The sequence below is a fragment of the Pseudophryne corroboree genome, chromosome 7 (genome assembly GCF_028390025.1).
Source record: "Pseudophryne corroboree isolate aPseCor3 chromosome 7, aPseCor3.hap2, whole genome shotgun sequence".
NCBI classification, from domain to species: Eukaryota; Metazoa; Chordata; class Amphibia; order Anura; family Myobatrachidae; genus Pseudophryne; species Pseudophryne corroboree.
Window position 1 is genome coordinate 35,096,348 of NC_086450.1, and position 12,456 is coordinate 35,108,803.

At 49.8% G+C, this 12,456-nt stretch overlaps 1 protein-coding gene across 5 annotated transcripts in view; it reads left to right on the forward strand.

The window, feature by feature from the left end:
• LOC134944371 (aldehyde oxidase 1-like) overlaps nucleotides 1-12,456 on the forward strand; it is a 267,367-nt gene that overhangs the window by 238,224 nt on the left and 16,687 nt on the right. For all 5 annotated transcript variants that reach the window (XM_063932949.1, XM_063932950.1, XM_063932951.1 and 2 more), the window contains 2 exons: nucleotides 1,116-1,230; nucleotides 9,605-9,670. In XM_063932949.1, the coding sequence (XP_063789019.1) occupies nucleotides 1,116-1,230; nucleotides 9,605-9,670 (181 nt within the window). The remainder of the gene's footprint in view (nucleotides 1-1,115; nucleotides 1,231-9,604; nucleotides 9,671-12,456) is intronic.

The window sequence follows — 12,456 nt, forward strand, 5'->3', positions numbered from 1 at the left end:
AGCACTCAGCACTAACAAGGGCTATGAATGATCAGAGCCTCCAGGCAAAAATCATCAGCAACAGAGACTTTCTGAGGAATCATACATCATTTCATTTTCTTTTGCAGGAAGTCATTTTACACTTTACATCTTTTATCTCCTTTGATGCAGTTTGTGCTGAACCTTCTGGTGTTAAAGCTACCCCTGGACAGTCACATACATTAGCATCACATGTACAGCATCTAAAAATTGGAAATTATAATTAGTGAGCCTTGATAATTATTTTAACCCCATACCCTCTGGGTATCTAAAACCCATTCATGAGAACCATTTCTGCCTGTCCGACTCCTTATATGCACCACTGGCAGGCAGGGACTGACTAAGCTCTGGAGGCACCCTAAGCACCGCCGTGCTCCCCCACTCAGAACTTCTTACCCCACCCTCTTTGTTTGTTACCTCTGCACGCAGGTGTGGCTTTCAGAGACCGGGAGTGTGGCGCTTTGCTGTGACATCATAGCCAAGCGCTACACTTCCAGTGTAGCAAGGACATGTTAGCGCCTAGATCCTCTTTTGCCGAAGGGACCTTTCCCATCATGCACTGGGTCAACGTCATCCTCTATAGGGAATAGTAACCTGTGTCGAGCAAAGCGAGTCCGCGGGGGAACACTGCAGCCCGAATACAAGAAAATAACTTACAACTAACCTAGACTGGAGAAAACCGTTAACATCCCTGGGAGAAATACATATCAAAGCTTGGAGAGAGATAAATTACCAACCAATCAGCTTTTGTCATTTTTCAAATACAGCCTGTAAAGTGACAGACGCTGATACTTTATCTCTCTCCATTTTATCTGTCTCCAAGCTTTGCAACATCTCCCCCAGAATGAGTACATCTTGTGGGGAGATGTATCAAACCTTGGAGAGATATAAAGTGGAGAAGGCATCCAAAACAACTGTCAATTATCTAGCACAGTCTATGAAATGACACAAGCTGATTGGTTGCTTTGGATAAATACTCCACTTTAGCTCTCTCCAAGACTGGATACATTTGCCCCTATGTCCGGCATTTGTCAGTATAATCTTACATTCTCTTGTGTGATCATTCACCCTGTTACTGACACCTCTCTCCCGCACAGAGGATATGACACGGACATGGACTGGGAGAAGGGAGAGGGTCATCCTGCCCCATATTATGTCTTTGGCGCAGCATGTTCTGAGATCGAGCTGGACTGCCTGACAGGAGGGCACAAGGTAATGGTTCCGTTTGTTGGGCTTACTGGAGCGAGGAACTCTCTTTATAAACTACTAGCTGAGCCTCACATGATACACAGAGACAGAATTACTGTATGTTTCTAAATAGGGTAATTGGATTTTCTCATTTAATATAGTCATGCATGCAAAGGAAATGAATACTCTGTACCACATTAATGACTGGGTGGGATGTTAATAAATAATATATTCTCTTACTTCTTAATTTGGTATAAATGACAGACAGAGGGCCTAATTCAAACCTGACCGTAGCAGCAAATTTTTTAGCAGATGGGCATAACCATGGGGGTCATTCCGAGTTGTTCACTCATTGCTGATTTTCGCTATGCTGCGATTTGTTGCTAAATGCGCATGCGCAAGGCACGCAGGGCGCATGCGCTTAGTTATTTAACTAAAAGAATTCTGCAACGCTTTTCAGTCGCTCTGCTGATCGGTGAGTGATTGACAGGAAAGGGGCGTTTCTGGGTGGTAACTGAGCGTTTTCCGGGAGTGTGCTAAAAAACGCAGGCGTGTCAGGAAAAAACGCAGGAGTGTCTGGAGAAACGGGGGAGTGTCTGGGCGAACGCTGGGTGTGTTTGTGACGTCAAACCAGGAACTAAATGGACTGAGCTGATCGCAATCTAGGAGTAGGTCCGGAGCTACTCAGAAACTGCAAAGAATTATTTATTAGCAGTTCTGCTAATCTTTCGTTCGCTATTCTGCTAAGCTAAGATACACTCCCAGAGGGCAGCGGCCTAGCATTTGCAATGCTGCTAAAAACAGCTAGCGAACGAACAACTCGGAATGAGGGCCCATGTGCACTGAAGGGGGGGGGGGCAGATGTAACATGTGCAGAGAGAGTTAGATTTGGGTGGGCTATATTGTCTCTGTGCAGGATAAATACTGGCTGCTTTATTTTTACACTGCAATTTAGATTTCAGTTTTAACACACCGTACCCAAATCTTATATCTGCCCCACCTGCAGTGCACATAGGGGGTCATTCCGAGTTGATCGCTCGCTAGCTGTTTTTAGCAGCCGTGCGAACGCATAGTTGCCGCCCACCGGGGAGTGTAATTTCCTTTTGCAAGTGTGTGAACGCCTGTGCAGCCGAGCGCAGCAAAAACATTTTGTGCAGTTTCAGAGTAGCTCTGGACTTACTCAGTCCTTGCGATCACTTCAGTCTTTTTGGTGCCGGATTTTCCGTCAGACACCCGCCCTGCAAACGCCTGGACACGCCTGCGTTTTTCCAAACACTCCCAGAAAACGGTCAGTTGACACCCATAAACGCCCTCTTTCTGTCAATCACCTTGCGTTCGGCTGTGCGAATGGAATCTTTGCTAAATCCATCACCCAGCATCGATCCTCTTTGCACCCGTACGATGCGCCTGCGCATTGCGGTGCATACGCATGCGCAGTTTTGACATTTTTTTACCTGATCGCTGCACTGCGAAAATCAGCAGCGAGCAATCAACTCGGAATGACCCCCTTACTCAGCCGCTGCGATCACTTCTGCTTGTTCAGTCCCGGAATTGACGTCAGACACCCGCCCTGCATATGCCTGGACACGCCTGCGTTTCTCCAACCTCTCCCGGAAAACGGTCAGTTGACACCCAGAAATGCCTCCTTTCTGTCAATCTCCGTGCGAACGCCCGTGCGAACGGATTAGTCGTAGAATCCATCGCTGGGCGCCAATCCGCTTTGCACTTGTACGACGTGTCTGCGCATTGGAGTGCATACGCATGCGCAGTTCTGACCTGATCGCTGCGCTGCGAAAATCCGCAGCGTGCGATCATGTCGGAATGACCACCATAGTTTTGCCTATCTGCTAACAAATTTGCTGCCACCATCAGGTCTGAATTTGGCCCAGAGTTGGCAACTTCTTTTTGAGTTGATGACTTTTGGGAACATGGAAACTTCCCTAGGTACACAGAACATATAAACCAGACATTCCACGGGATAGCCAACCACATACTGGACCTTATTTAGCTTAAGTTGCAATTTTGCTATTTTAGCAAAACTGCAACTGGCTGCAATGCGCATGGGCAGTACAGCACAGATCGGAAGTATGCGAACGTACTGCATCTCCGACCCATGCTGAATAAGGCCCACTGTACGTAGTTATACATTAAAATATAAAACAAACATATGGGCAGTACTTAAAGTGGTCCTAGAGAGGGGGTGGATCTCACCCCCCCCCCCCCCTAGCGCCCATGCAATAAAGGTATTGCTAGTGCCGTAGGCGCACGTCCCAAAAAGGGGTGTGGACACGCAATAGTAATAATGCCCACAGTAGAAGCACCCCTGATACACATAATGCCCACAGTAGTAGCACCCCGTAATACACAATGCCCACAGCAGTAGCGCCCCTTATACAATGCCCACACTAGTAGTGCTCCTTATGCAATGTCCACTGTACTGGTAGTGCCCACAGTAGTAGTGCCCCTTATATAGAGCCCATAGTAGTGGCGCCCCTTATGCAATGCCTCCAGTAGTAGTGCCCCTTATGTCCCCAGGAGTGATGCCCCTTATGAAGTGCCCCCTTTACAATGCCTTCATTAGTAGTGCCCCCATTAGTAATGCCCTTAATGATAATGCCCCTGTGTAGTATTGCCCCCAGTCGTTTAGCCCCCTGTAGTTTAGCCCCAGTAGTTATGTCCCCAGTAATTTAGCCCCTGTAGTTTAGTCCTCATGTAGTTTGCCCCATGTAGTTTAGCCCCCAGTGATAATGCCCCCTGTAGTTTAGCCACTGCAGTTATGCCCCCAGTAGTTTAGTCCCCCAGTAGTTTAGCCCCCAGTAGTTTAGCCCCATGTAGTTTGCCTCAAGTAGTAATGCCCCCAGTAGTTTAGCCCTGTAGTTTAGCCCCCAGTAGTTTTGCCCCCTTGTAGTTTGCCCCCTTGTAGTTTAGCCCCCAGTAGTAATGCCCCCCTGTAGTTTGCCTCTTGTAGTTTAGCCCCCCTGTAGTTTAGCCCCCAAGTAGTAATGCCCCCAGTAGTTTGCCTCTGTAGTTATGCACCCAGTAGTAATGCGCCCCTGTAGTTTTCCCCCTGTAGTTTAGCCCCATGTAGTTTGCCCCAAGTAGTAATGCCTCCAGTAGTTTAGCCCCTGTAGTTATGCCCTCAGTAGTAATGCGCCCCTGTAGTTATGCCCCCAGTATTAATGCGCCCCTGTAGTTTGCCCCCAGTAGTTTGCCTCAGTAGCTTGCCCCCAGTAGTTAGCCCCCTTGTAGTTTGCCCCCAGTAGCTTGCCCCCTTGTAGTTTGCCCCCAGTAGTTCGCCCCCTTGTAGCTTGCCCCCTTGTAGTTTTCCTCCCAGTATCTTGCCCCCTTGTAGTTTGCCCCCTTGTAGTTTGCCCCCAGTAACTTGCCCCCTTGTAGTTGGCCCCTTGTAGCTGGCCCCTAGTAGCTTGCCCCCAGTAGTTAGCCCCCTTGTAGTTTGCCCCCTTGTAGTTTGCCCCCAGTAGTTTGCCCCCTTGTAGTTTTCCTCCCATTATCTTGCCCCCTTGTAGTTTGCCCCCAGTAACTTGCCCCCTTGTAGTTGGCCCCTAGTAGCTTGCCCCCTTGTAGTTTGCCCCAGTAGCTTGCCCCCAGTAGTTAGCCCCCTTGTAGCTTGCCCCCAGTAGCTTGCCCCCTTGTAGTTTGCCCCCAGTAGTTTGCCCCCTTGTAGTTTTCCTCCCAGTATCTTGCCCCCTTGTAGTTTTCCCCCAGTAACTTGCCCCCTTGTAGTTGGCCCCTTGTAGTTTGCCCCTAGTAGCTTGCCCCCTTGTAGTTTTCACCCAGTAGCTTGCCCCCTTGTAGTTTGCTCGCAGTATCTTGCCCCTTTGTAGTTTTCCCCCAGTAGAAGCACTCACACATATGTTAAAAAAACAAAAAACACCATACTTACCAAGCCCCGCTCCCGCGTCTGACCGCAGCAGTCCTTCCGGCGTCTGCTTCTCGGCACTATGGGAGAGACGTTGTGACGTCTCTCCCATAGCGCACACTGACAGAGCCGGAAGCCGGAGCTTAGTAGTGAGCTCCTGCCACCGGCTTCCGCTGTGGAGAGGGATCACAATGTCAGCGGGCGTCTGGCATCTCCCTGCTGCGCCGGGCACACATCAGGTGAGGTGAGCCGGAGGAGGCGGAACTGCATTCCGTCTCCAAGTGGAACTGATGGAATGCAGTTCTGCACCGTTCCCGCTCACTTTAACCCCTGCATATGGGCATAAACCAAAGGGTGCAAATCTCCATGGCTGGAGGAAAAACAGCTTCACCGGTTACCGGCCTTAGCCTTGCATGGGTAAACCCATTTGACAGCCATTATGGAAGCACAAGTACCTTATCAGTATGTATTTTTAAGATGACGATGAAAGACAAAATTGTGTGATAAAAATGTTTTTATTTAATTAACCACTTAACTGGTTAATGGGGGTCATTCCGAGTTGTTCGCTCGGTAAAAATCTTTGCATCGCAGCGATTTTCCGCTTAATGCGCATGCGCAATGTCCGCACTGCGACTGCGCCAAGTAAATTTGCTATGCACTTAGGAATTTTACTCACGGCATTTTCATCGTTCTGGCGATCGTAATGTGATTGACAGGAAATGGGTGTTACTGGGCGAAAACAGGCCGTTTTATGGGCGTGTGGGAAAAAACGCTACCGTTTCCGGAAAAAACGCAGGAGTGGCCGGAGAAACGGGGGAGTGTCTGGGCGAACGCTAGGTGTGTTTGTGACGTCAAACCAGGAACGACAAGCAGTGAAATGATCGCAGATGCCGAGTAAGTCTGGAGCTACTCAGAAACTGCTACGAGGTGTGTAATCGCAATATTGCGAATACATCGTTCGCAATTTTAAGATGCTAAGATTCACTCCCAGTAGGCGGCGGCTTAGCATGAGCAAATCTGCTAAAATCCACTTGCGAGCGAACAACTCGGAATGACCCCCAATATTTTATCCAAAAACCACCCAGAAATTGTTTTTGTTTTTTGGGGGGGTTTTTTTATGATTGAATTAAATCAAGAACAGGTTTTTTTTTGTTTTGTTTTTTAAATCCAGTATATCCTAAAAAATATACATTTTTATGGTATACTGTAGTGATGGCCATTGACTGCTGTACCATCGATGGCCTTTGTTAGAAAACATTGATGGTTTAGGCAACGATGGTTGGGCTCTGATTACAAAAAATAAGAAAAAAGTAATAAAAAAAAATCACACAAAAAAATAATTCCCTGATGCATCGAGAAATCAATAAATATTGATAATCAATGCTAGCTTGGGGAAAGAGGCTCTAATATGCTTATATTTCTCCAATAGCTGCTTCTTTGGTATAATCAATGGGAGCGGGCAGGGATTACTGGCTTTCCTGGGCGGCTGCTGCTCTGCAGCTGCCAGGTACACAGTGGGGGCAGGTGGGCGAGATAACATGAGCCCCAGGGGCTACTGCTCTTTGCAGCAACTGGAGATGCACATTGGGGCAGCGCAGGATTTACCAGTGGGCCGCTCTCTCTGCTGGGTGCATAGTGCCCGGGAGGTACCTATGAGACTGGCGGCTGCTGGAAGATAATCTTCCAGCAGCTACCTAGTGGGCGTTTCTGACTGTTCACATCAGATGTGACCATGGGTATAATTCAGACTTGATCGCACTTCTGCAAATTTCCAAAGGTTTGCGATCAGATAGTCACCGCCCAGCCAAAGTGAATACCCGCCCCATGCAAGTCTACATATGCCGTGCGGAAAGATTTGCAAATGCCGGACAGCTGCAAATCCGTTTGCAACTCACTCACCATCGAATGATTTTTCCAGTCTGTGCAGTCTGTGTGTAGCCCAGGACTTACTCCTACAGTGCGATACAAACAGGCTGATCGCTGACGGAGCTGACATCACACACTCTCTCCCTAAAAACGCTTGGGAACGCCTGCATTTTTCCTGACACTCCCAGAAAACGTACAGTTACCACCCGCAAACGCCCGCTTCCTGTCAATCAACCTGTGTTCACCTAGCAATCAAAAAAAGTCGCTGATTTCTTTCACCAGATAGAGCTCATCTGCGCAACAGTGCGTTAGATAAAATGACGTTGGAGGGCATAAGTGCAAAGGCTCCCAGGTCTGTAGGAGTCTCAGGGTGCAAAGGCTCCCAGGTCTGTAGGAGTCTCAGGGTGCAAAGGCTCCCAGGTCTGTAGGAGTCTCGGGGTGCAAAGGCTCCCAGGTCTGTAGGAGTCTCGGGGTGCAAAGGCTCCCAGGTCTGTAGAAGTCTCGGGGTGCAAAGGCTCCCAGGTCTGTAGGAGTCTCGGGGTGCAAAGGCTCCCAGGTCTGTAGGAGTCTCAGGTTGCAAAGGCTCCCAGCTCTGTAGGAGTCTCAGGGTGCAAAGGCTCCCAGCTCTGTAGGAGTCTCAGGGTGCAAAGGCTCCCAGGTCTGTAGGAGTCTCAGGGTGCAAAGGCTCCCAGGTCTGTAGGAGTCTCAGGGTGCAAAGGCTTCCAGGTCTGTAGGAGTCTCAGGGTGCAAAGGCTCCCAGCTCTGTAGGAGTCTCAGGGTGCAAAGGCTCCCAGGTCTGTAGGAGTCTCAGGGTGCAAAGGCTCCCTGGTCTGTAGGAGTCTCAGGGGTATATTCAACATGCAGTTGTCGGAATGGACCCGACAACCCCTAATCAAAGAGCGGCTAAATCCAACTGTCCTGTCCTGCCGCTGCTGTCAGGGGGGAGTAGTGTGTGGTGGCCGGCGGGGGTAGTAGTGTGCAGCGTCCGGCGGGGGAGCAGTGTGCGGCGGCCGGCGGGGGGAGTAGTGTGCGGCGGCCGGCAGGGGAGCAGTGTGAGGTGGCCGGCGGGGGAGCAGTGTGAGGCGGCCGGCGGGGGAGCAGTGTGCGGCGGGGGGAGTAGTGTGCGGTGGCTGGCGGGGGGAGTAATGTGCGGCGGCCGGCGGGAGAGCAGTGTGAGGCGGCCGGCAGGGGAGTTTCCAGCGGCGGACGGAGCTGGCAGCAGGAGTGATCTGTGCGGCGGCGGAGGAGTCACTGCAGGTATTATCATCCCCGTAGCCCGCCGCACCGCTCCCCGTCTCCTCACCACAATCCAACTTGTTTTCAAGTCGGATTGAGTTTGTCTGAAAGGGGGCCAAAACCTGTAGGATTTGGCCCCGTTTCCGACAGCAGCAGGTGGGTCGGTGGGTATTCCGCCGATCCACCTGCTTTCCGACAGCATTCCGACAAGTCGGGTTTCCCGACTTGTCGGAAAAAATGTGCCCCTATTGAATAGGTCGGAACCCCTTCCGACTTATTCCAGTCGGAAACTGCCGTCTTTCCGACAAGACGGCAGTTTCATACTCTTATTGAATACAGCCCTCAGGGTGCAAAGGCTCCCAGGTCTGTAGGAGTCTACAGTCTCTCAATTCTGTGGGTGAAAAGTAAAGTTCTGCTACAGGAGTATTATTAATAATGAATCTCTTTATAATTACAGGCAGATGGGGTGGTAGGGGACTCTAATCATCAGGAAGGCAGATAGGGCAATCTGCTACCGGAATCATGATCGCCGTATGGTCTGTTGTCTCCTGGGTGCTCGGGTGCGGCACATCGTGGACTGGGTAGATAGATTGTTGGGAGGGGCTGGGAACGACCCAGCGGTCTTGGTGCACGTTGGCACCAACGACAAAGTTAGCAGCAGTTGGGATGTCCTTAAGAAAGATTATAGGGACTTAGGCCAGAAACTAATACCCCTTTTCCATCTGTAGCACGGGTCACAGCCGGGAGCCTGACATGGCTGCGACCCGTGCTACAGCCCCCTTTCCCACAGCGCTCACCAACCCGGCATAAACTATGTTTAGGACACGTGGGCACTCGCTGAGGCTAGAGGAGAGAACATTCCGTACGCAACGCAACGATTTGGAATTCCCTGCCAGGGAAGGTGGTAATGGCGGACTCTGTAAATGCATTTAAAAATGGATTGGATACTTTCTGATTGAAAATAATATCCAAGGTTATAACATTTAAAATATTGACGTTGATAATCCGGATGGAACATGATTTATAGTTGTTAACTAGTCATAAAACATTACTTCAGCAGGTACATTATAATCAACTCAACTTAATACAGAATACAGGTTGAACACGATGGGCATTTTGCCTCTATTCAACCTCATTTACTATGTTACTATGTTACTGTGTTACTATGTTACTGTGTTACTGTGTTACTATGTTACTATGTTACTGTGTTATTATGTTACTGTTACTATGTTACTGTGTTACTATGTTACTGTGTTACTATGTTACTGTGTTACTATGTTACTGTGTTACTATATTACTATGTTACTGTGTTACTATATTACTATGTTACATAAGGTACATTCAAATGAAAATACAATAAAATACAGACCGGATAATGCTGAAATTCTGATCAATTTTAAACCCTATGTCTGACAGAACCTTCGCACGGATATTGTTATGGACGTCGGAGAGAGCATAAATCCAGGAATAGACATCGGTCAGGTTGGTGAACTTTGAAGCTGCAAAATATTAATACGTAAATAAGTAAATATATATAATTAGCGATCTGTATTTTAGTGATGGGTAGGGGAACCAAACCATTGGCAAGCTTTATCTGCATTGACATGCTTTACTGTTGAGTAATTGTAAATGGACGAGGTCATAGTAACAGCCTCAATGTATACTGCATGATGGTAGCTAATGAATATAAAATGTATCAGTTGGACCACTTTCACATCGCAATGCTGGGCCCCACCCGGGGAATGGAAACTGGTCCTTCCCGGGTAGGACCCGGCATTGGACCGTACACACCGCCATCCTGTCAGCCGGCATCGGGGGTGGGTGCGGAGGTTGCACTGGGAGATGAGATCATCTCCGCGCCGCCTCTCCCTACGCAGTGAACGGGTGCTGGGTCGCATCCACCCAGATAACCTGTTCCCACTGCACCTGACCCGGTATTTAACGCGGAAATAACCCTTCTTTATTCCCGGGTTGAATTACCGGGTCAGGCGACCCGAGAATTCACCATGGCCCCTTTCACACCGCACAGCGACCCGTCTCTTTACCATCAGTCAATTACAATCTGCTTTTGATTGGCTGGCAGTGAGGGGGAGTCCCAGCTTACCAGGGTGGGTAATGTTTAAGCAACACATCTCAGTTGGACGACCACCTATCAAGAAAAAGAAGATATTTTTTTTGTACTATGTAAAGTAGTGAACAATGGTTTTAGAGAGTCATTTCAAACTTTTTATGATGTATTGTGTCCTGCATCAGCAAGGGTTAGCGTGGGGCTGTAGGTGGTGATCTGGGGTTATGTGATGGGTATATCGGTGCAATATCTTTAGTGCATAGTCAGGGTCCACACACAGTTATTCAGGTAAATAAATGGAAGTAATGCTTTACTGGCAGCATAAATGAAACAACAAACAGCCTAGCCCCAGTAGCGGATTTTGCCATGGGCAAGCAGGACTTTTGCCCGGGGCGCCGCCTTCCGGAGGGTGCCGCACCATGGCAAGATACGCTACTGTGCCCCCCACAGTGAAGGGAACTAGACGCTATGCGTCTAGTTTCCCTTCCTGGAGAGGACCTTCCGAGCCCGGCACTGAGCATAAGAACGCAGACCCGGCGCTGCACACACCTCGCCCCGCCCTCCCTCTACTGATTCGCGGCTGCACTCACAGGCCACACCCACAAGCTCGCTGATTGCCTACAGCTCTTCTATCCCGGCCCCCGGCTGGCTGGACGCACGGTGCTGCAGGATGGTGGAGCTGTCGGGCTCTGTGCTGCACCCCGGCTCAAAAGAGAAGCAGCCAGGTCGCCCTCCACAATATGCCTGAGTGGTGTCTCCTCACAGTGACAGGTGCTGCTACTCTGCAACACCTTACCTGAGCTCTGTGGGTGCCTCTGTATCCATATTCACAAATGGGGGCACAACTCTACAGGGGGCGTAACTGACCATGCCCCCTTTATGAAGCCATGCCCCTATTCTCCGCCCGGGGCGCCAAAATACCTAGAACCGGCCCTGCCTAGCCCCATTCAGGGCGCTAACTCCCTTTCTCTGACGTCCTAAGTGGATGCTGGGGACTCCGTCAGGACCATGGGGAATAGCGGCCCCGCAGGAGACAGGGCACAAAAGTAAAAGCTTTAGGATCAGGTGGTGTGCACTGGCTCCTCCCCCCATGACCCTCCTCCAAACCTCAGTTAGGTTTTTGTGCCCGGCCGAGAAGGGTGCAATCTAGGTGGCTCTCCTAAAGAGCTGCTTAGAGTAAAAGTTTTATTAGGTTTTTTATTTTCAGTGAGTCCTGCTGGCAACAGGCTCACTGCAACGAGGGACTTAGGGGAGAAGAAGTGAACTCACCTGCGTGCAGGATGGATTGGCTTCTTAGGCTACTGGACACTAGCTCCAGAGGGACGATCACAGGTACAGCCTGGATGGGTCACCGGAGCCGCCGACCCCTTGCAGATGCTGAAGAGAGAAGAGGTCCAGAAATCGGCGGCTGAAGACTTCTCAGTCTTCATGAGGTAGCGCACAGCACTGCAGCTGTGCGCCATTGCTCTCAGCAGACTTCACACCAACGGTCACTGAGGGTGCAGGGCGCTGGGGGGGGCGCCCTGGGCAGCAATGAAAGTACCTATACTGGCTAAAAATACATCACATATAGCCTCTGGGGCTATATGGATGTATTTAACCCCTGCCAGGTTGTCAGAAAAACGGGAGAAGAAGCCCGCCGAAAAGGGGGCGGGGCCTATTCTCCTCAGCACACAGCGCCATTTTCCCTCACAGAACTGCTGGTGGGAAGGCTCCCAGGCTCTCCCCTGCACTGCACTACAGAAACAGGGTTAAAACAGAGAGGGGGGGGCACTTATTTGGCGATATGATTATATATTAAGATGCTATAAGGGAAAACACTTATATAAAGGTTGTCCCTGTATAATTATAGCGTTTTGGTGTGTGCTGGCAAACTCTCCCTCTGTCTGCCCAAAGGGCTAGTGGGGTCCTGTCCTCTATCAGAGCATTCCCTGTGTGTGTGCTGTGTGTCGGTACGTGTGTGTCGACATGTATGAGGACGATGTTGGTGAGGAGACGGAGCAATTGCCTGTAATGGTGATGTCACTCTCTAGGGAGTCGACACCGGAATGGATGGCTTATTTAGGGAATTACGTGATAATGTCAACACGCTGCAAGGTCGGTTGACGACATGAGACGGCCGGCAAACCAATTAGTACCTGTCCAGGCGTCTCAAACACCGTCAGAGGCTTTAAAATGCCCATTTACCTCAGTCGGTCGA